We start from the raw sequence: 24,982 nt of genomic DNA, 5'->3' as shown, positions 1-24,982 counted from the left end.
ACCTGCTCGCACCTCACGCACACAGTCTCTGTGCCCCCCGCAGGTGGTAGCAACAGGGTCAGGCACTCCCTGCACCGGGAGACCTGAACTGCCGCATTTTTTAGTGGGCAGTCAAGTCTGGGTGTGTACAGACTTGAAGAGAGCGCTGTGCCTGGTGTACACCATTGCAGCTGAGCTAGCGGTAAGCCGCCGTTAGAGGAGGTGTTCGTATGGGCGGGGGGAACGCTCTGCCCTTCCTGCGCGAACTGCCGCGCTAACTGCTGCGCCACTCCCTTCTGACGTGCCACGCACTGTTTGCCCGTCCTGTTCCCAGCACTCCCTAGGGGCAGCTTTTGAACGGCCGGGGAGGGGGCGCTCCTGGCTCCGCCTACGCCCCATTCTCGCCTCATTCACCTCTCTCGCGAGGGCTGCCGCGTCCTGGTGGCTGTCTCGAGCGGGCTCGGTGCCGGACAAATTAGCCCTGCCTGTCCGATCTCCCGCTCTACTGCAGAACGCTTCTGCCCCGGAGCCTCGGCAAGCAGGGTGCAATGAGATTTATGGTAACTACAAGTGTATAGTAATACTATTCTATATAGCATTAAATAATTGGAGCCCACACAACAGTTTGGTTCACAGGTAAGTTAGGGAAGAAGCACGTTCTACCTCTGTCATAACTTTCCTGGAACCCTCTCATACTGCGGGGGTTTTGTACCCTAGGTGGAAATTGGAATTATTCTCTATGAACGTAATAAACTACAGAATTAGTGAACAAGCAAATTCTTCCATGCTATTTCCCCAGTCACCATGCCAAGAGTTAGACTATCTGTCTGCTAAGGTCAACGATTTCAGTGGAATTAATTCAGCACCTAAAGTATAGTACTGACTCCAGGTTCACTTAGGTATTGTGCTGTGGCTTATGATGCTAACCCTTGACTGTAGATCTTTCTGTTTGCTTTAATCATAACTGATGTGCAGTGGCAAGCTTTCTTAATACCCTCTTGTACCTGTTCTGCATCAGTGTGCATTTAATGTTCCTGGGTCAAAGCCCACAAATTAATACCTTTTTGCAAAACTGTTAATTTGTTAAAGTGAGCTATTTACATTAATAGCAGAGCTGTCTCTCCAATTTCAATTATTTTGCCAAATAATGTTCTGGAGTTCTGTGTGGGAAAATGTCAGTTGCTGGGCAAATACCAGCTTTAAGTCCAGTCAGTTTATGAGAACTCTTGCTCTCTGATCTGTTGTCCGCTGTGAAATGGAGTGCTGGATATGGCCTTCAGCTGTCTGTAGGCCTGTCTTTTTATAGACGACATTTTGGATTTTTTTTGCAGCATTGGATTTCAGTAACTACCCAATAGCTTGTAGGGAATATGATGGCTGACTTTAGGCCTTAGGCTTAATGAAGTACCAACAGTAAATTTGCACATCAGCTCAAGGACAGCTTTCCTGTGTGTTCATTCATTGAGTTCTCATTTTTCAAATTCTTTCTTAACACTTACCTTCAGTCTTGTATGAAATGAACTGGAGAAGGTTTGTTTGAGCTTGCCATTATTTTATTTGCATAAAAGATTCTGTACGTACAGAAGAAAGTCTTGCTTCGTGTTGTGCCTGCTGATAAAAGTGCATTGCATGCATCATGGGTTTTGTGCCTCCTCCTGTTGTGTACATCATGGGTTTTGTGCCTCCTCCTGTTGTGTATACCTCTCCCACTGCAGGCATGCCAGTCTCTTATCCTCTTCTATTTCCAGTGCTCCTGAATCTAACACCTCTTGCTGGGACAGTGGTATCCCTCCCATCCTCCCTCCCTGGCTGGAAGGAGCTTTGTTTATTGTTCTGTCCGTCCCCTTTCCCTGCCATGTCCTGGGGCTCTGTCTGCATTCTTCCATTTCCCTTGTACTGTAATCTGTTATTCCTTCCATGTGCCTCATGTTTTTTCTTTTGTTGTAGGGAAAACAGTTCTTTGATCCTTAGACAGTTAGAGCAGTGGAAGAAGCTTCTGGGTTGTGAACCAGACATGGAAGTTTCAGTGTAATCCTCACTTTCCTTTGCTTGTCTGATTTTCCTCGTAAAATCAACAGACATCTGTTCATCAACATCTAGAATATTATTTGTATCAGACTCAGCACTCACGCAAAGGGAGTGCTTCAGGCAAAAGGAGGCTTGAACCATTGGGGATTGAGATGCATGTGCTTTTCTTTGGCTGTGAAATTCATTCAAGGACTTCTTATTTCTAGGCAGTTGTTTCTTCCCCTTCACCTTCTGACCAGTTTCAATTGTCTGTGGGACTGTATTATAAAATACAGGGGAAAAATGTCTTTAGTAAATATACTGTAGAAGTTATACCAAATGACTGTGGAAATTGTGCTTCGTCTTCTCCAATCCCATCCTTCTTGTTGTCCTCAGATTATGTGATTTCTTGGCAGGGATGTTACACCCTTCAATATAAAGAGCATTATCGCTTGGCTAGGTTTACATAGCTGCATGTGAGCTGTGCTTGTAGGGGTGTCCTGCACTCTGTGGATATCTAACTCACTAGCTAATGTATCTGCACTGACCTGACATAGCAATCAGTGAGTAGGTGGCAGGTCTGCACAAAGCTGCAGTGATTGTATTATGTCAGGGAATCAGAGTGTTTGTGTCCTCTTACCTGCCCATTAGCATATCCCAGATGTGGCTTGGTAAGTTGTACTTTTTTGAGGTACCTCTGTTGCTGCCTTGCTGGCAAACGCATTCCAGTTGCCCCTGCATGGTGTGGCAGACTGATAAGCATGGGCACAAGGAATCAGATTCTTCACACTGACCCAGACATACACAGGGCCAACACTGCTGACAGTCCTGATTTGTGCAGACAAAAACAAGATGAGAATCAGGCTGAAAGGTTGCCCAAGGATATGTCCAGTCTGTGGGCGTTTCTGGGCTGGGAGCTGTCAGACAGCGATGTGTCAGCTGCAGTGGGTAGCAGAGGTTTACCCTGGTTAATAGCAGGTTTAAGAAAGCCTTATGCTGTTGAAGTAGGGCTCCTCAGGGAACAAGGCCATCCACATGGATGTTTTGTGTGTTAAGTTGATTGATTTGGCTTAATTTCCAGTGTTCTCATAAGGAACTCTTGGGAAGAGTTTTGTTGTTACATTTTTTTGACAACAGTTTCTTATCTTGCAGAATAGCCATATTCTGCTATTCTGGATTTATAGTCCTATTCTCTATGCAGGATTTTGGTCACTTGAGTTTAATCAATTTGTTTTTAATTGGTTTATCTTTTAGGAGTGAATTCAAGTGTTACTGGCCCAGAGACATGCCTTGAGAAATCATGAGGTTGGCTTAAAAATTGAGAGATTTTTTACACAAAATACATTTGGGATTTTTTTCCTTTGTCCTCTGTTTTGTAAGGCAACATTATGCATGCTTACAAGCTCTTCCCTGTGACTTACAATGATACCATGCCTGTTAGTTTCATGAACAAGTTAATATTTTGGAAGTAAGAATGGTGGTACTTAACTTTTTCTCTTTTCTAATCCTGTCATTTTTTCAGTTTCTCCTTATTTTAAGTAATTTGTAAAACTCAGATATCCAACCTCTTTTATGTGGTATGAGTGTACTTCAGTTCTACTTCAGCTAGTCAGAAAGAATGGACTTCTAGCACAAACAAAAAGGAGTCAGCAAACTGCACTAGGTGATGGCGAAGTGTTCTGTGAGCTGTCATAGGGACTGATATATAGGGTACATTTGAATTTGATTTCATGCTCTTGGTTTTTGGTGACTGAAGCCTTATTCTTTCCAACAATTAAAAGAGTAAATACACTGCTTCTTAAGTGCACTCCATTGAGGACCACCCAGGTACAGGAAAGCAAGACCTATAAACAATTATTTGTAGGGGTCAGGGCCATTGGGTTCCTGTGCTTTGAAAACCCTTTTGAAATGGGATTATCTTTTGTTTTATTTATGTATAGCTCAAAATATCATCTGGTATTGACTCAATCCTAACTATTACTAGGCAAAGAAATGATAAATAAAAATGTCAAATAACAAGGAATTGAAGACAATGAGATGTTTGCCACTGATGCGTTTGGCTTGATTTCAGTGGGAGTAAAATTGAATATGTCCTTACATGCATAAAGCAGGAACTAAAGGTGGTGAGGAAAGATCTGTCATTAGGAAAACTTGTTTTTGTTATCTAGCTAGCAGTGTTTTTCTCATTTTTCTCTTATGAGTCATTTATCAAGACAGTGAAGAGGTCTTACTAGAGAAAGAACCAGTGGTTCAGAAGAGGAAGAATTCTCTAGTTACCTAATACCTATTAGGTATTGCTGGGTCTCTAGCATAATTGCTTCCCTACTGTGAAGTAGTGCAAAACTCAAGTGACTTGCTTTGTGAAAGAAGACTCAGGGAAGAGGACAAAAACTTGCATGCATCCAGCTGGAGCAGCAGATCCTGCACAAGTTTGGGGCTCGTTGGGAGTTTATCATTCCTGCAATCATGGTCCTACCATCGTTGGTACCGGAGACAGAATTGAAGAAGGCATTAAATGTCTCTGCCTTGTCTATGTCCCTGTTTGTGAGGTGACCATTCTTATCAAGTAATAGACAAATGTTATCTCTGGTTCTCCTTTTACTGTTAACGTATTTTAAAAGGCTCTTTTTATTGTCCTCCACGATACTGGCCAACTTCAACTCTGAGCTTTGGCTGTGTAAATTTTTTCTCTACAATGCAAGCAGCATCCCTGTAGTCCTCCCATGTCGCCTGACCTTGTTTCCAGTGGCCATACACTTTCTTTTTCTGCCTAAGCTCTAGGAAAAGATCCAGCTAGGCCAGGCCAGTCTTGTGCCCCACCTGCTTGACTTTGATATTTTGGGATTGTCTGTTCCTGTGCTCTCAAGGAGTTGTACTTAGAAAGTGACCGTCATTGGTGGATCTCAATAGTTTCAAAAGCAGTTGCCTGTGGGATGTTACTAACTAGTTCCATGCAGAGCCTGAAGTCTGCTCTTCCCATGTCCAGGGTTCAAGTTTTCATGGCAGTTTTCTTCCTATCACCAAAGATTTTAAACTCAACTACTTCATGGTTACTACAGCCAAGACAGCCACCAACTGCCTCTTCACCCATGAGACCCTCTCTTTTTATAAGCAACAAATCAAGGAGGACACCTTTCCTGGTTGGCTCCCTTAGTACCTGTGCCAAGAAGTTATCATCAGGGTGTTTTAGGAATCTCCTGGATGTTTGTATCAGCTGTGTAGTATTCCCAGCTAATATCTGACAAGTTAAAGTCACTCATAAGGACAAGGGTGGCTGATCTAGAGGTGTCATTAAAGAATAATTCATCAGTGTTGTCATCCTGGCAGGGTGGTCTGTAGTAGACTTCCACAGGGGCATCTGCTTTACTATTTTGTCCCTTAATTCTTACCCTGAGGCTCTCAACTATGTTGTCATCACCAATGGCAAGCTCTGTACAGCCCAGCCCTCCATTACATATAGTGCCAGCCCCCTGCCTCTTCTGCCCTGCCTGTCCTGTCTGAAGAGCCTGTAACTGTCTGTTGTAACACACCAGTCACATGACTTCCCACCATGTTTGGGACAGAGCCAAGGCTTCTAGTTCCTCTTGCTTGTCCCTCAGGCTGCGTGCATTTGTGTAGAATTATTTCAAATTTGCTTCACTGTACCCCACACTTTGTTTTGTTTAAGCTGTACTGTAGCTTATCACCAGAAGCCTGTTTTTGTCCATTTCCCCTTTCAAAACTAGTTTAAACTCAGCCCTGCTGACTGTTGAGTAAACATCCTTTTCACCCTCTTAGAAGGGTGTGGTCTGTCAGGCACCAGCAGGCCTGGTGTTATGCAGACTATCACATGATCAAAAACTCCCCAACTTCTGATGGTGACACCAGCCGTGGATCTACATATTAGGTCTGCCTAATCCTTTTAGTGTTGCTCTCTGGTACTGGAGGGATAGAAGAAAACACTAGCTGTGTGCCTGATCCTTTAACTAATTGCCTCAAGGCCCTAAGTCCCTTGTGATTGTCCTTGGACTTCTTTTTGCTACATTGCTACATGAAAAAACTTCTCGTTGCTGACATGAAAAAAACTATAATGGATAGTAATCAGAGGGCCATACCGGGCTAGTGTTTTCTAGTAATGACTCTTACGCAGGCCCTGGGGAGGCAGCAGACTTCCCTATGGGTCGGGTCCAGTTGGCATATGGGGCCGTCTGTTCCCCTCATAAAGGGGTTGTTGTCACCTATGACAACAACCTTTCTTTTTCTTGTGACAGAGGTGGTCATGATACTGGGGGTAGGTTGACTTGCCCTAGGTGATCCCTCTAACCTGGACTGACCTTCATCCACATCATCATTTGCCTGTCCTAATATCTAGTAGAGTAAAAACACCTGGGAAGGTGAGGTAGCGGAGAGGGATTCACCAGCCACCCAGAACAGAAACCTGCTTCCATTTCCCCATCTCTTAAGTCCCCTTCTACTGCGTGGTGGTGAGAGAGTAGGAGATCCTTAATTTCTTGTGCTGTCGCTTCTGTCTCAGGGATGGTAAGAGAGTGATCCCACCAGCTGACCTCCTTCTCTGAATCCCTAATGCTCCTCAGCCTGCTCACCTTCTCCCCATATGTGAAATCAGTATTGACTGGGTTAGATAGATGATAATGACCTTAAAGACTAAAGAATTAGAAAATAATGTAAATCAGCTAAACCCAACTCATTCTCATTTCATGTTAATGTTCATCTTTCATAGTGAATATGTTAATGAAGTAAAGCAAAATGCTTGAACATTAGACTGAATTAGATTAAGCACAAGTGATTCTTCATTCTTATTATGCAGTCTTTTATTAAATGACTTATTTCTTCTTTAAATTCCTACTAAACTGAACACCCTATATCGGAGAGAAGAAACTACTGCCTGCATTGTCCCATCAGTGCTGCTTCAGAAGCGATGCAAGTTTTGTATGCTGGACATTTGGTATGATTTCTTTGCTACAGATTCTCTGATCTTGGACAAGTTATTTAAGCATTTTGTCTGCATTTTCCATTGAAGGCATATGGATGTATTTCATCTCTGACAGAATTTGTTTCATGTAAAATGACTAGAAATTCTCTTAGAGAAAAGGTATCATCTACCATCTATATTTTTGTAGATAAACTAGCAAATTATAGCTCTAAATTTGAATCAAGCATCTAGGTATTAGAGCTGAGCACATAATAATACCTTTATATGGGAATGTTTTTGTTTTTTAGCTTGGTGGAAGGGAGCAACAAACAAAGGATTAATAACATGAAGCACCCAGCATCTAATCACTTTCAGCCCATGCAAAATTTCAGTAACACTTTGGAGAATCTGGAGAGATGTGGCTTAAGAGCTGAAATAATTAGGGTTCTCTATACCAAAGTCCTTTACAAACTGATACAGACCAAACAAACCATTTATGTTATATGTTAATCCTGTAACATATTGCAGATTCAGTAGCAAGAAGAATGTTTTGCTCTATATGTGCATAGACACACATGGCATGTCAGAGGAAACATTCATTTATAACATTTTGGTCAAATGGGACTATAGGCTTATGAGACCCATTGTGAGGAAAATGCATGGTACTGAGAAATGGCAGAAAGGAAGCATACCAGAGGCAGAAAGCGTGTAAGAAATGTTTAGCTAGCTAAGTCTGAGGCAGTGGCTGAGATAGCAGAGGATATAAAGTGAAAGGAGGAGCAGCGGAGAACCAACTACCGAGAGGTTTTTATTACTAAATGCCAAAGTACATCTATAATTTAAAAAAACGCAAGCTAATTTCATGTGCTTTTACCCACCCACCATTTATAGTGCAGGATGTGAAGGCCATCATCCTTTATAAGGCTGCAAGTTCCGTATGATGTATAATAACATTAGATCACCATATGGGGTACAGACAAGGGTGCAGAATTAGCCCTTCACTGTGTCCAAATATGTGAGTAATAAATTCATCCAAGCCAACAAAATGAGACAAATGTGAAGCAGGTGAGATGAGACACATGTTCAGAAGATACACACAGCAGTCCAGATTTGCTAGTACAGTGGCTGCTTTTGCAATGTCCTGCTGATGCAAGGCAATCATAAACCCAGGTTAACTATCCAGTTAAAAGCCTGTTTACTGCTGATAAGGGTTGCCAGAGTAGCACAGAACTGCTACAGGCATTGCTAAAATTGGATTGCTTTATGCATATGTAGTTGAAGTGCACATTAAAAATGATCAATGTGAGTGCTTCTGTTGGATCAGCAGCACTTCCTATCAGAAATAGTGTGCTCTCTTCAAGGATTTTGCAGCAATACTGATAAAACCCATGGTGATAGATTGGCAGATCCCCTTTTGTACTCCCGATTAGATCTTTATCCTTCTTGTGATTTAACCACCTAATATATGCAAATATACATTAATGTGTAGGCAAGCTTTGTCCAACAATTTTCCTGGAAGGGATTGAAACCGAGGCATAGAATTGCATTTCTGTTCACAACTGTCCTGGTTTCAGTTAAGACAGAGTTAATTTTCTTCCTAGTAGCTGGTAGAATGCTATGTTTTGGCTGAAGATGAGAAGAGTGCTGATAACACCCTGATGTTTTAATTGTTGCAGAGCAGTGCTTACACCAAGCCAAGGACGTCTCAGCTTCTTGCTCTGTCCTGCCAACGGACAGGCTGGAGGTGCAGCAGGATCTGGGAGGGGACAGACCCAGGACAGCTGACCCAAACTAGCCAAAGGGGTATTCCATACCATCTGACATCATGCTAAACAATATATAGGGGTGGCTAGCTGGGGGAGGGGGCCGGACTGCTCGGGGTTGGGCTGGGTATCGGTCAGCAAGTGGTGAGCAATTGCATTGTGCATCACTTGTTTGTACACATTATTATTATTAGTACTATTATCATAATCATTATTATTATTATTGTTATTATTATTTTCCTCTTAATAAACTATCTTTATCTCAACTCACGGGCTTTGCTTTCCTGTTTCTCTCCCCCATCCCAGAGAGGGAGGGGGGAGAGTGAGCAAACAGCTGTGTGGTGTTTAGCTGCCGGCCTGGTTAAACCACAACAACACAAGTCTGAATGCCAACCAAAGCACTTCAAGTGGTGACAGGCATCCTCCAAGATATGTTTACCATAGGGGAAGTGAAACAGATTCACCACTAATGGTATGAGAACAACCTCAACACAAGTTTCTGATACAGAAGCCCTGTTGTCTCCTGCCTTCACTGTATTTTAGCTGCAGTCTGTATTACAACATTGTAGTACAAGACAAAGTGATATAGTTGACCTAGAAAACAGTGGCGCTAAGGGTAATTAAGGACTTCCCATTAACATGAGGAAGTCCTTCAGGGTGATTTAAAAAACAAACAAACAATGACTTGTCGTTACAGCAGTGTTCTTTTCTGCCTTATCCTTGGTACAGTGTTGTGTCACCTGTGTAAAAATGGAGGTGAATTTGATGCCATGGGGGAACTTTTTGCTGGAGATTACGTTGAGCGCTTGCTGGGGTAATGAGTGCTGCAGTTTGGTCATCTTTTTCATGTAGGCCTTAAAAGACTGTGGGAGTGGGACTGCAGAGAAAGCAGGGGTTGGGATACAGTTGAGGTTAGATTGAGGTAAGTGCATGTATCTTATGTATGCTCCAGGGATAAAGTAGGATTTGAAAGTCTAGTAGTACACCATTGGCACATCATTGTGAAGAATTATCATTGCTAGTTTATATGGACAAAGTTTGCCAGATAATTTCCAGATGTTTGAGACAGAATCTGCCCAGTAGCATAAAATTAAAGCAATAAAAGCAGTCTTTCCTCCATGAATTACTGGTGGCCTACCCTTTGGCATGACTGCATGATCCTGTGCTCACATTGCAGTTACAAAAGGGCTCTTTTCTCTGAATTGTGTCATGAGGATGCCCAAAGTAGGATGTTCAGAGAGAAGTCCAGGGAAAGAAGGTGACAACTGAATGGACTAGGTTTACTTCAGGCCTAGTCAACCTTGAATAAGTGTGGAAAGGGCAAAGAGGGATGTAATTCTGTCTGTCAGATAGTAAGGCACCAAGCAAGACCGCAGCTTTAATTGATCTAGATGTTATTTCCATATTCCCAACATGTAATATTCCTTCCAGAGATGTTATACCATAATTTTTTTTTCTTTTTGTTTTAACGAGGTGTGTGTTGTGCTATCTTATGCCATGGCAGCATATTTTATTTGGTGAGTGGAAACAGGAAGAGAGGATTAATCTAAGGATATGCGTAGACAACCTCTTTTAAAAGCATCTGCAGTAGTGCAGGGTTTTAGTGTCCTTAGGCTGCTGTTTGTCTTAAAGATATGTCTGCAGAGCATTTTGTGTGAATGCATTCTCATTTATCTCAAGGAGAATTAGGTTGGTGAGTTTATGCCAAAAAGATAAACTCCTTAAGTTAATTTAGCTGATGTGGTTTCACGTGAATTGGAACAACTTCACACAAGCTACTCCATTGGTGATGTCATCTGGTACTGACATCAGGAGCATCTATGGACAGGGACATATTTTACCAGACCAGCTAAGGCCTAAAGAGAACGGCCATGAGTAAAGTCCTTCACCCCTCTCAGCTACCAACCAGTATCAGCTATCAGTAAAGAACCTGTAACAAATTCTGGAACACCTAGGTACGATAAAATCGTGGATGTGGGAACAAGCTAGAGAGCATAAATCCTGACTCATCATTCAAAAGGCAAAGAGACAAACCAGTGTTGTCTTGTTACTCAAAATCTAGGGATAAAAAACAATCTGTGGACCTGGACCTGTCTCTTGGTTTGTAGTGCTGGTAGTATGCACCTACTCTGTGCTGTAGTTCAGAGGCTGTGAGGATGTTATGGCTTATTTGAGAGGGATAGAGAAATATTTTTTTGCCCCAGCTGTCCCCAGCAAGAGGCCTTTGCCTTGTGGTCTGCAGCCTGTTGGAGTGGATTGGCATAACCATGGTTTGTGTTATATATGGAGTGGTAATTCATGTTGAGAAAATGGTTGATATTAATAAAGAAGAGGGAGATTTGGGAATGTGGCCATGGGGGTTGGAAAACCCCGTGGTTGAGATAACATTAGACTCTTAACGATGAGGCCATCAGGAATGTAAAAGAGTTTAGAGTGAACAAAGGGTGATTCAGGAGACTCCATGCAGTCTTGGGTTGCTTGTTCTCCAGCAGTTAAGGCATGGAAGTTTCTGGGTGTTTGCTGTTGCTGTTATTTGCAAAGTTGTTTGACCAATGAAAAGTTGTTTTTTGAAAAGGACTGCTGTGGGGAGAAGGGTATAAGAGGGGAGTCTGCCCTCAAGATTAAAAAAAAAAAAAAAAAAAAAAAAAAGGAAATATGATGAAGTTATGTCATCAATTATGAAGTAGAAAGAAGGAATGAAAATGAACAGGCAAGCAAGACAGAGACCAGGATGGGAACAGGCACACTGATCATCTCATGAAGATGGGTTCGGCCAGTCAGCAAACAGCTCAAAGAAGCTTGTACTGAAAGTCGCTGGAAATTAGGTGCACCGGAGCTGGAAAGAAGCTCAAGTTGAGAGAAGCGGACCTGCGCACACAACTGCCCCTCGCTGGTAAGCAGTTGCGCATTATGGGGAAATACATCCTTAGGAACAAAGACTGTCCTGGTAACCTTTCAGCTTATTCTCCTTATTAACAATCAGACAGTTTATGATCCTGAAATATGGGACCAAACTGTGGTCAAGGTGTGGGACTCTGCAACTAAAAAAGACAAGGTTGCAGTGGGATTGCTCGGCACCTGGCGAGCAATCTCTGAGGCCTTGAAGAGCCATGTGGGGCCACAATCATAAACGTGTGGTTTACCAGACAGTGAACTAGCTGCGGGCTCCTTTACTGAACCGATTACTAAGCCATCGGCCCCTTTGCTGCTACAGCCATCGAAGGCTTTTGCTGTTATGCCCCCTAGTGCCTTTTGACCCAGGCCCTATTGGCCTTGAAAAGGAAACTGATATGTTTTTTGTCGATACAGGAAGAATAGGATACATAAGGCCCGAAGGCCGAGTTGCTTGACAACTTAAAGCGAGACTTATTGTTCAAAAGGAATGGAAAATGGAGACTGTTAAGTCATGGAATTTAAAGGATTGTTTGTTACCTTTTCTTACTGTATAGGCATATTCGGGTTTAGTAAGTAAAATCAATGTTCTATATATTTAGAATGTTTGATGCTCCTGCGTGTGTGTTGGTGGAGCGTAGACTCCCCACACACCCAGCGCTGTTTACTTGCCTTTTATACCTTTTATAAATATTTCTTTTATAAATATTACTAAATTCAGATTAGTTGAGACTTCATTTATAACCGTTTGGATAGAGATTTTAGGGAGCTTGTGACCCAAGCTGTTTATCTTCTGGTTTTATGAAGTCTAAAGTAGTGAACATAGACAATCTAGTTTTCTGCTCTCCATGTCTACATTGGTAAACTGAAGACAGGGTCCACCAGGGGCAGGCTGTCATCAACATAGCTTTGTTGCTAGCCTGTTCCCTGGCAGAGTTAGCCCTTTCCCAGACTGCAGGCTCCCTAGCATGGGGTGGGAAGTAGCTGGAGCCGGGGAACGGTTCCAGGAAGCTACAGATGGGGCTGTCTTGTTTTGGGAAATTCATCTCTATGAATGCGAGTTTGGCTGCCCAACATGTCCTCCCAGAGAACAGGCCCTGGCATGTTTCAGTTACTAGTGTAAGGAGGCCTTTTTCTGAGCTGCTCCTGTTGCTGTTGTTAGGAGTGGAACACACTGCATCATCTGCCTTGCTTTTGGCAATGGTGAAGCCTTTACAGTCGGTGCCTGGTCTGGGATGCACCTTGGCTCATTCTGCATTTCTCATCCCACACTTGCTTGAGTAGTTAGTGCCCTAACGTAAGGGAGAATTAGGACTTGGGCCATCTTTTAAAAACAGTACTACTGCATGAACTGAAAATAACACTGTTTTGTAACCATTTATTTTTATTTTAGGATATGGTCTTATACATGGTAGTAATGCTTCTAAGGATAATAGATGTGTGTAAACAGTTCAGCAATAGCTTTTTTTTTTAACCAAATAAAAGTACCTCTTAGCTCCAAATAGAATACACTTTATAGAATACGGTTTACAGCCTCTGGTGCTGTATATTCAAAACACAGCTCAGACCCAATGGACCCAGTTCTGTATTTTCTGATATAAGTCTAGCGAAAGACAAGTAGAGTTTAGCTTATTAGTTCTGTTTTTAAAAGCCATTAGCTTAAATGAAAACTAAACTGATTAATAAGTCCAAAAAGCTAAGACCCTACTTACTGAATGTTATTGGAAATCGTACAGTTAACATTTGTTTTAAATCCAAATATGTTTAAGCTGTTGCTATCAGTTTCAGGATCTGGATTCAGTTTCCTCATGTTCCACAGATTCCTTGGACAAGTGAATACTGAATTTAGAGTCATTTAGGCCAAGTAAAGGGGGCATTAATCTCAGCATAAGTATTCAGTTCCTTCTGAAAATCAGCACCATAATGAGGCAGTCAAAAATATTGGCAATATAAACATAATAATTTCAGCCTTCATTCTGAATCATGAGTCTCATCTAGGAACAGAAGAATTGGAATATCAAGGTCTACATATAATTTTTATTATTAAAACTTTAAGTGATAAAAATAAAAATCCATGTTCTTAGGACAGTTGGAATTCCAAGGTATAGGAGAACAAGGACATATGGACTTGAAGAAGAGAGATTTTTATGGTTGGTTTTTATGGTTTTTATTCATTTTCCTCTAATGGAAAAATCTGATTTTCCCTCCCCTGCTATAGGACAAAGATGAATTTGCCATATTTACCTGCAGATGTACACTGAAATTAGTGAAAGGGGAATGAGCTTGCAGGCAATTATAATTGTGTGTGAGAATTGTTTTACAGCACTTGCTAGACCAATCTGTAACAGCTTTGCAGCCCTCATTTTTAATGAGCACTCTACGTCTACCAATGCTATAAAAAAATCCACATATCAGTCATAATGGGTCTGTTACATTGTATTAGTTGAAACTTGATCAAGCACTGGTAGATCAAATGAGGTGCAACCAATTGGGAGTACTACAAAATTGTTAATATTAACATTAGTATTTATTATGTTTTTCAGTATGACTTTCCTTACAAGGGATGAATAGAAAGAATATACAAAAGACTTTGACATCTTTGAGTTGCAGGCTTGTCCCATGTTAGTAGGGGGGAGAAAACTGAAATAAACTACAATAGAAACAATGGAGGGAAGGAAAATTTCACTGGAGGCATCCATCTTTGTATCTGCCACTTCACTTGGAAGAAATCTGTGAGGTGCAATAGCTGCATGTGAGTGTGCCAGTGACCAGAAGGTACTTAGAGGAGCCAGAGAACATCTGCCCAAAACAAATAATGCTCTCTCTTACAGAGGCTGTATTTCATGTTGAAAATAACGTATAGAAACAGAAAGGAATAACTGGGAGGTGTTTCAAAGTTCTGGTTATCTTGCTATGCTGTCTGGTTGCTGCTGGAGCAGTTAGACTTACTGATAAGCAGGGACATTACGACTGTGAACTAACATTGCTAGTGTTGCTGAGGCACTGGCCTTGCAAGAGGGTTCCCATTCATTGCAGGGGTTTCTGTAGGGGTGTTTGTGGGGTGGAAGGATTCTTAGTGAGTCTTGATTCTGTATGTCATTAGGCTGCAAAGGACAGCACAGCCCAACTAGCACAGTTTCAAACTGCTGTGATGTACGGTTTCTTTTGTACATGCCCTTATACAGAGTAGAAATATAGGTTCATGGGTAACTTAAAAGGATCTCTTAAAAACCTGCAGGTTCTGGCAGTAGCTTATTATTGCTGTTTTCCCATTCCATCACTTTCCAGATATTATATGATAAATTGGAACAGTGCTTCTCCCGTGGCATTGTATAGACATAACAGAAAAGCTTGTCAGGGAAGAGTGTTTCTTGGGTACAGCACTTGCACTTTGAAGTTCCTCTGCTGACTAGGTTCATTTTAGTTGAAATTGGATAGGCATTAATGAGTTTCACATCTGTTTTGGCAATATGACCTTGGAGTTAGCAGGGACAGTAGTCTTCTAGGATGAAATGTGGATTTGCAGCAGTTAGAAGAAGGCAGAATAGAATCACTGGGTACTTACGAATGTTGCATCTGGTGCCTCATGCCCAAAGGCTGACAGATTTATCCTGTTTGTGACTGTTCACTCTTTCTGTACCATGCCAGGTGAGGCATGCAAGTACAAGTGCATGCATTCATAAACACAAGGAGAAGGTGATGAAAAATACTAGAGAATTCACAAGATCCCCTGATTGGCTCCAAGAAAAAACTTTGGCTTTATATACATCAATGATAGCTTTTCCACTTAGTGACCTGCTTCTTTAATTTCACTTAAAAAGTGAGGAGCCCTCAAGTGACAATGCATCATGGTTGGCAGCCAGGCTAGAAATCTAGGGAGTATAAAGGTAAGCTCTGCACTTTTTTTTTTTCTCTTTAGCTTCCTTTATTTTATTTTCTTTGATTTTCTTTAGCTTTCCTCTTCTCTCCAACAAGTGTCATTATTGCCCCTTTTACTAAGAAATTTTCTGTAACATTTCAATCTGCCCAGGTTTTGTGATAAACAGGGATTATCAGAGGGATTAAATCAGCTTTAATACCCAATTCACATAATTTCTTTTGAAAACCTAATTTTCAGCAATTTACTCTAGGTCCAACCCCATAAAATGGCAGTTCTCATACTTCACGGACATCAGTTTATGTCAGTTGGTTTAAATAGACCATTTCTATATGCTTTATACCCAGATGGGAAGTCAGGGGCAACAACAGAAGACTCACATTCACCTTCCACAGTGGCAAATTTAATAAACTTTGTTAGCCCCAGTGTAGGCTCGGGCATCTAGAAAACAGAGTAGAAAATCCTGCCCTAGGATTTAGGTCTGGAATTTGGGCTGCCATTTGTCTCTTGCTAGGCTAAGCCAACATTTCTAAAGCAAACGAATGTTCAGCTTTGTTGATATCTGTAATTTCGATCTGAGTTGTTCTTAATCCTAATGGAGATGTGAAAAGGTTGTATATATATAATTTTATATAAATGTTTTTAGTTATTTTTTCTTTTTAAACAAGTTTTTTTTTTTTTTTTTTACATGGAGGAAATCAGGTTGATAACTTTGTACCTGAGGCTTGTGTTTGTGGTGAGGATAAATGAAAAGGATGACAAGTACAACAAAATCAGAGTTCTCAAAAGTTAAATCACTGCTTTTGATTGGCATTAGGACATGATATAAAATGATTTTTATGGTATAAAAATCATAGGCAGGATAAATTGAGTACTAATGTAGAAGAAAATCAGGCTAATATATTTGGTGTCAAAAGCGAAAACTAGCACAGAGTTCATGGGTGGGAGAATTCAGGATCAGAGATCCTAATGCATCTGTAGGGAGGAGAAACTAACCTGCTGGCTGGCCAGAAGCCAAGTATCTATGCTATCAGTTTACAGTCCTCCCTGTTGTAGAAGAGTTTGCAGAAATATTGATGACTATATGAATTAGAATAGGATACTAGAGTATGTGCAGCATCCTACTGAATCATAGAATCATGCGTAGCTATAGTAGTTTATGTATATGTGTGTATGGATACTTATTATTAGCACTGAGGTTCATAGATTCAAAGTACTGTCTTAAGATCAAGATTTTTTTGTCTGCCATGTGCCCAGCATTACTCTTAATGAATAATTATTTTTGATGGAAGCACATTTAGATGAAAACAGTGAAGACTTCTGAGCTTCCAGAGGCTCATTTTCCTCCAAATCAGAAACCTTCTTCCCCATTCCTCCTGCAAACTATGTGGATTATAAGACATTTAGTAGGTCTTTTCCTATCTCTCCAGTGCTTCGTGGATCTTGCTGGCAAACAAGGCAAGTCTAGTACATGGCCACAGATCTGAGCAGAACTAGGTAAGCCCATGGGGAATGTTCTTCTCAGCCTTTACCTCCTAGTTACCTGGTTGACTTGGTGAAGAGCTGTGAGGGAACATGCTGCTTTCCTGAATTTTTCAGCATAGTCCTGCCTCAACCATCCTGTATTCAGAGGCACAGTGGAAATGGTGTCTTTTTGTCTAGAGAGCAGCTAAGAGGAGATAGATTGAGACTTAGAAAGTCCTGGTGTTGGTATTTATCCCTACACAGTTATTCCTTTTCCTTTCATGGAACAAGGTTGCTGTAATAGCTTTTTTTCTTTTTTTTTTCTTTTTTTTTTTTCAAGCAGAATTGGAAATACAGAAATAAATTACAGAGAACCAGGATGTCTTCTGTCAGAATAAATATTTAATGAGAACAAAGGTTGTGCTTATTCAGAGTCACAAGGACTGATACTGAAGTACCCTATGTATCTTAATTTTAATACATGAAATATATGCTTGGACTTAAAAATGCAGAGTGAACAGCCTCAAAGGCAAGTGTGTATTAAGTCTGTGACAGCTGTCTCTGAGTGATGATAATGTAAAAGTTTATTTTTTTCAAGCAATTTTAATTTACTCACCAATCAGTCAGGAAACAGAAGTCTTAAAGTACTTATTTTCCAAAGCAATTTTTAGAGAGGTGTGTTCTTTCATATTTCATCCAGACTGTGTTCACTGTAACCAGCCTCTACAGTATGCGAATCTTTTTTTTCTTACTCCTAGCATAGATTTAAAAAAAATAATAATATGAATAATGATACAACAATTTTCTTTTTGTTGGAAGAACATACAGGAATTTGTGCTTTGTTCATGTATCTTTTTTCATGTGTACAGTCATAATATCTAACATGAATTACTTAATGAATTTACGAATTACTTGCAACTTGCAAATTATTTTCAACATAAATGGGACCAAAAGGCATGATTTCTAAATTTGCAGCTAGTTTTTCCAAGGTCATGAAGCAGATAGGTTTGGGTTATTTGGTCCTTTAGGTAACAAGAGAATAAATCCTGGTTTAGTTTTCCTTACTACTCATAATTGTTAAAGAATTGGTAAGTCTGTCACAGTATCCAGGATTTCCCATGTCCACATGACTTGTCTTTTAAACCATGGGGTCCCTTGACTGTTAGATCAACTTGATCTCGTCTCATTCTGTTTCTCCATCTCACCAAAAGCCCATGCTTTTCTCTTTTTAAGGCCCTGGTGAATATCTCTGAATTTTGTTAGTCTGTTTAGAGTGTTTCCTGCTTTCCAGTCCTACCCGCCTGAAGGTGAAATCAGTTGAAATAGTTTCCCTGTTCAAACTTATGTTTGGAATACCTTTTAACTTTCCAATGTGCAGTCATTAAGGCTATATTATTTATTGGTTGCTTTTTAAGTGTCTTCAGACTGGAGAAAGGTACATAATTAGGGCTTCTAAAGCTTATGACTAACTCACTACACATTGATGTGGTCGGTGGTTTATCCAATCCATAAAATGGAAGTATAAATAGACTCAAATAAGTATATAACAGTAGAACTGCCTACAGTTTAGAATAGAGGACACTGTGGCTGTTTCCTGGTATGGTCACTATAATGCAACTTGGTCACTATAATGAACTTGGATGACCTCTGTCAGCTTCATTTTTTTTTTTTAATTTCTAAAAGTGAGATAGTAGTATTTGCCTAACTAACATTCATAGGGTAAGACTCAGTATATATAAAATGCTTTCCAGTTCAGGAAAAATACTTTTCCAAGTCAGGTAAAAGGACCGGGAAACAAAAACATAGTTATATTTAAGTTACCACCAAAGATAAACCTCAGATATTCTATGTGAAAGGAGATATTCACGTATTAAAAGAACAAAGCAAAGGGAGCAGACATACTACATGAAAACAGTAGCTATACACTGAGTTCAGAGCAGACTTGTAAGGACAAAAGTTATCATTATTTGTATGTCTAGGTCTCCCTTCATATGCTTCTGTTTAGATAAGAACTGTAATACAATCTGTTCTCTTTCATTGTTTGGTTTATGCAGGCACAGGCTTGCTACAGGAAGTGGTTTATCTAGTGAGTCAGGGAGCTGATCCAGATGAGATTGGACTAATGAATATAGATGAACAACTTCCAGTCCTAGAGTATCCTCAGCCTGGTCTGGACATCATCAAGGTACAATGTATTGCAAAGAAAGTCTTTCAGCATTTGGATATCTTTTTTTGTAGACTCCATATTTGTCACTTCATCTCATCCTGTGTCCTTGTCCTTTTCATCACTGGACTTGCTCAGTTTGTAGAAATGATTCAGAATATTACTGGGTTATTTTGAAGTTGCTTTTATTAAGCTTGTTTATACTCTATGTAAAGTCTTAAAACATGTTTCTCAACATCCTAAATATCTTGAGAATGGATTTCTTGAATAAGAGAGTTCTAAGCCTCCTTTCCTTGGAAGCTCCCCAAATAAGACTGATTTGCTTTGATCCCTTTCTTGAATTTGCAAAAGAACTATACAGAGATCTGTGGATCTATAGACCCTGTACTTTGGATTTGCATGTCTAGATCCTTAGAGACCTAGGGTCTGTGAATCTGTAGACTCTGTAGTGTACCTAGAGGAGTTTGGAATATTCTACCTGTAATGATTTCCGTGTTATTAAGAATCACTCACACTAGTGGCATGGCATGTGTGATTTTATTATTGCTGTAACTACTTTAAATATAGTCATACCTTGGAATGATTAGCCAAAATACTAGGCTCCATTCTAGAACTTCTACAGTGCTTAATGAATTGCGCTAGCTAAGGCTGACATGGATAGATCTAAGCTAGTTCTGGTCACTGACAACTGCAGCATCAGCCTGCTTTTAAGCTGAGAGCATTTAGAGGTCAGAGGTTGCTTTTCTTTTTCACTGTGTGACCCTATTCCAGTGAAACCTCAGTGCTACTTCAGTGCAAATATGTGGTGGCAGTAGTGAGAGGTTTAGTTTGAGGCTACACATTATGAATACTATGTGCTACCAACTTGATCTAATACTAGTTTATGCAGCTTTTAACTCCTGAGAGATTGTGTCATAAGACATTTTTTTCTGAAATTATGATAGAAAAATGCTTTCTGTTTTGAAAAGTGTTAATATACTCAAGATAAACCTCTCGATTGTCTAGGCCTATTTTTGGGGAAAAAATAAATTGCAGGGTTATAATTTATAAGTTAAGAAGTTAAGGATTTTCTGAAGCTCCTCATTTAGAGCTTCTTTCCCCCCCCCCACACACACACAGAATTTTAGTATTTTAGTGGAAGTATTGGAGGAAACAAAGTTAGTGTTACACCGATAACACTTTTCTTGAGAAGGTCCTACAAGTGGAAGTAGTTTCAAAACAAAACAAAAACCCCACACAACAGTTTCTACAATTTCTGCATATACACATTATCTGTCCTTTTGATTTAAAAAACAGATGCAATTCCCTTACCTAATATCTAGTCGCAGACCCCTATTAATTTAATAAGTGACTTAGTGAATGTAACTCAGGACAGTAAAGGACATCAAGTGTGACGGCTCAGGACAGCTCAGGATGTACCAAAAAATAATACACAATAAGAAATGTTTCTTTGCTTTATTTTAGGAACTAACATCTCCTCGCCTCATAAAAAGCCACCTACCATATCGTTTTTTGCCTTCAGACCTCCATAATGGCAATTCAAAGGTAAAAATTAATTCATGTTTATTTAACTGAACTAGCAGCAGTTGTTTACATGCTTTGGGAAACGGGGGGAGGGAACTTTCATTAAGATGATTTTCCCTCACTGTTGTAGGTAATATACATGGCTCGCAACCCCAAAGACCTGGTGGTGTCCTATTACCAGTTTCACCGCTCCCTAAGAACCATGAGCTACAGAGGAACATTTCAGGAGTTCTGCAGAAGGTTTATGAATGACAAGTGTAAGGAGCATGTGCACATGCTGTTACACATGTATTTTCATCTCTGCATTCCCTCTGCAAGTACAGAAATGAAGTGGATAAAGGTGCAGTTGTTTTGTTTATAGAGCAGGGAGGTTGCTACAGATAAAGCACTGCATGGACTTAAATGGATGGAGTTCACACATGGACTGTGTGAACTGTGGCTATGCCTTCTTAATAATTGCCTTACAATTACTCACACCATGGGTCCGATACCATTCTACTTCACTCAGGCAAATTCTGGTCTACTCTATTTTTTAAAATTCAGTTTGCAAGGCAGTGGGTACCCTGTAAAAAGTGGTGAATGTGCCTGGCACCTGTTGCTTTCAGTTCTCTATGCTTACCTACTTCTGAGTAGTCTTTCTGCTCCTGAAGAAACATTTGCTATGGTAATTCCTTTAGTATTCTTATTTAATTCTGAAACTTGAAATTTGTGGCTAGCAAGATATCTGTTAATGTACAAATATTTCTAGTTTGCATGAGACTGAGCTCATGGAGTACATCTGTAGAAATATATCAGTAAGTTGAAGTGAGCCCCTGTAAGAAAGCAGCTGTAGGCTGCCACTGTCTGAATATATACTACGTAAATGAGAATACATTACAGCAGCTCAGTAGATGGATACCAAGTAACTACTTTGAGCAAGGGCTATATTGCGACACACCCACCAACTGTTCTCATTCCAACTGCACTACCCTAAGTAGTTCTGTTGCACCAAATCAGTAAACTTAGGGGAGAGGGCAAGCCCTATGTTCTCATGTAACTGGCTATCATTGGGCTTTTTGCTAACGGATTGCTACATGTTGTAGCTAGTGAGATTAAAAAATAAATTATTAGCAATTTTTTTACTGCTTTATTTTTCTACAAAATCTTCTCTATGATACCCTAATGTGATGCTAAGAAGCCACCAGACACCTTGTGATCTGCTCTGAGACCAGGATCTCTTCTAGATCCAAACTTCCTTAAAGTTGGTGTATGGAGGGCTTGATGCTAAAGAATCAATATAATACTAAAGGGAATTAAAAAGTAAAAGCCTGCCAGTGGAGGTTAGTTAACAGGCTTTATAACCTTTGTCATTTTCTTTTGTGCAGGCAGGGTGAATGATCTCCTTCTGTTCTAGTTCTGTTCTGTTCAGTTTTTTCTTCTACATTCCCCAGGAATGGGAATCTTGTCTGTAGCCTGTGAGCATGAACTACTGGACTGGAAACGTATGAAAGATACATTAAAAGACCTAATATAGAACGGAAGTTCTGTATTCTTTTTCATATGAAACTGACTTCTGTGCATTGAAAACTTTTCATATACTGAAATGATATTGTTCTTTTTCAAAGGGAAAAGGCAGCTTCAAAATACAAAGCTAAAATGTTAAATGTTTTCTAGTGCTGTTTACTATAAACATGACTAAAAATACTGAGAAAATGTGTAAAACTGCTCACCATATTTGCTTGGCTCCTGCCTTGATTATATGACATACTTTTGGGGAATTTATCACTGGTAAGAAAGTAATATCCAGAATGCATTTCTCCTCCAGTTTTCATTTTGGTAATAATAGCAGCAAAAGATACTCTCTGGGTAATAAATGCTAGTGTCTGTAGCTCTGCTGCACACATGTAGACGGACTGAAATCAGCACAAATATGGACTTTATCAGAGAATTGGAAAATAAAGAAAGAAAGTTTGGGGTTGTGTGTGTGTGTGTGTTAGAATTTCTAGTAACCACTGCTGGAGCAGAACTGGGAACTTAGGCCTTCCCAGTGTAGCACCGTGGCTACAGTATTCCTGAGACCATGTTCTGGCGTAACTGTGTCAGTTGCATGGAAGTACTAAGAAAGTTACAACAGAAGAGAATAGGCCTTAAATTTTAGAGTGTACAAAAGATGTAACGATAAATAGAATACTCTGTCAGTATATCTTCAGTTTTCTGAGAATGACAGTGGAGAAAACATATAGGTCTCTTTCCTCAATACTTATCTAATTAAGAAAAGATTATTGCTGTTAGCAGGTTTTTTGTCCATCATAAAAGATGCTCTATGGAACTTTCCACTAGTGAATATCTAGCTTCAAAATGATGGAAGGTGCAGTGTGATAATGCTAATTGCAGAAATTCACACAGGTTAAAGCCACTAAAAATTTGCCTTCTGCAAAAACTATCTATATAATTTATGTTTATGTTGGCTCCACTTCTGTGCAGTAGTCAGGCATTACTAATACTGAGCTCTAGAGTGGTTCATAGTGAAATATAGTTACATTTTCAGTTGAACATTTTTTCTTTGACAGGTTAGCTCTTTTGAATATTCCAAACTGATAGAAACAGTCTTTTTTAATTAAATTAATTGATGTGCATGGCAGTGGGTCAAAACTAGGTGGTTCTCTTGTGAGCTATGAACCTCTCCAATTATTTTATTTCTTTCCTTTTTTTGAAGAGGAATTAATAACTTTTTTTTTTTTTTTTATATGCCTATCATAATATCTTCTTACCTGTAGTAGGATATGGTTCTTGGTTTGAACATGTCCAAGAGTTTTGGGAACATCACATGGATGCCAACGTGCTTTTCCTCAAATATGAAGATATGCACAAGGTAAGTTACATGTAGCAAAGAGGTATTTTTAATTGCTTTTAGCATTGCAGAATTTAAAACATATGAAGGGAAAAAAATGGTTCATGTTTCCATAGTTGGGCTTCCTAATGTCTGATAGCATTTTTAAAGTGCTGGCATTCAATTCATTCCATGGACTGTCAGCACTTTTGTAAAAGCAGTAATTTACTCAGGAATACACCTGCATGTCTAGGTGCTCCATTGCTCACACAGAAGGCAGAGAGGTGTAACTGCTCAATGCTTGCTACCCTCAACATTTGGTGTTCACTTAAAATAAATGTCTTACAGTGTGTGTTGTATCAATGAGAACAGAGGTATCACTCTCTCGTCAGGGGGTTTATCCTATGTATTCAGCGTTTATTCGCATTTATTCTGATTATTTAGTTGTTCTTACTATCATATGGTGAGCTATCTGAATAATGATTGGGGATGATCATGTAGCATAAGGTGAACATAATTCTAACGTCCTTACAGTGTGTTGGATAACAAATCCACTGTATTTTAAATCAGAAATGTAATGGAAATACTACATAGAACATCAATTTCCATTTCCTATTGCAATAATATATTTTTGAGAATTAGTGAAAATATTTCAAAATGCACATCTATATAATTTGAGCTTGTATTTTTTCTTAAACCTTCTCATGGAGTTGGATGCTAGAGTTGAATGTTAATAATTCAGTAATGATGATTTCAAACCCATTATTTTGAATAACAGTATATTCCTAACCCCTCATTGAGGGATGCTGCTGAAAGCTGGTAGCATCACAGCATCACTCCGTTTCCTATCTCTTCTCCCCTAATTTACTTGGAATATGTGGGTTTACTTTCAGCAAATAGGAAGATGGGAAAATTTTTATGGTAATGTTTCTGCAACTTTTTCATTGATATTTTTTGCACTCATCAGAATGTAATTCACTTTGAAGTATTTACACTCATACACAAAAATCATTTAAAATACTGTAAAATAAACTCATCTTTAAATGCTCTCTTACAGGACCTAGCAACAATGGTTGAACAACTCGTGAGGTTCTTGGGAGTTTCTTATGACAAAGCACAGCTGGAATCCATGGTGGAACACTGCCATCAACTCATCGATCAGTGCTGTAATGCAGAAGCCCTTCCTGTTGGCAGGGGTATGTTTAAAACCCACAGTAAAACTTAAGCGTGGAAGTTGAAAGAAGCATCTGACAGCTTAGTACATTCAAGATATACTAAGATGTTTGCAAAATATTGCTCTATAAATGATGTGAGGAAACGGGTACAATTTTGAGGTTTGTTTCGGAACAAAGTCAGGTGGAAGTGATTAAAAGAATGGAAACATTTAAGATCAACAGTGCATATTGAGCATCATCCAAACTGCTCTGTTGGAGAAGACAAGATGTCTTTGGCTTACTTCAGCTGATTGAGCTGTTGATGCTGGGAAGATTGCTTGGCTCCTTCTGACATTTGGCACTCCAAAGCCCATACAATTCCATTTGTCCTGGCCTAAACGCTTGTGTTTTGTTTTATCAGATTTTCTAGAATAGCA

The 24,982-nt window shown here is 39.8% G+C and overlaps 1 protein-coding gene across 4 annotated transcripts in view; it reads left to right on the top strand.

Moving 5' to 3' along the window:
* The window catches only part of SULT4A1 (sulfotransferase family 4A member 1), a 36,213-nt gene that overhangs the window by 4,921 nt on the left and 6,310 nt on the right, over nucleotides 1–24,982 (top strand). For all 4 annotated transcript variants that reach the window (XR_011089194.1, XM_068657089.1, XM_068657098.1 and 1 more), the window contains 5 exons: nucleotides 18,949–19,079; nucleotides 20,523–20,603; nucleotides 20,713–20,839; nucleotides 23,339–23,433; nucleotides 24,449–24,587. Coding sequence is in view for 3 of the 4 variants with exons in the window: in XM_068657089.1 (XP_068513190.1) it covers nucleotides 18,949–19,079; nucleotides 20,523–20,603; nucleotides 20,713–20,839; nucleotides 23,339–23,433; nucleotides 24,449–24,587 (573 nt within the window). In the remaining variant the exon portion in view is untranslated. The remainder of the gene's footprint in view (nucleotides 1–18,948; nucleotides 19,080–20,522; nucleotides 20,604–20,712; nucleotides 20,840–23,338; nucleotides 23,434–24,448; nucleotides 24,588–24,982) is intronic.

The sequence above is a fragment of the Anas acuta genome, chromosome 1, assembly GCF_963932015.1.
Source record: "Anas acuta chromosome 1, bAnaAcu1.1, whole genome shotgun sequence".
In the NCBI taxonomy this organism is placed as follows: domain Eukaryota; kingdom Metazoa; phylum Chordata; class Aves; order Anseriformes; family Anatidae; genus Anas; species Anas acuta.
The sequence above is the reverse complement of the archived record's forward strand: the minus strand, read 5'-3'. Positions and strand labels throughout refer to the sequence as shown.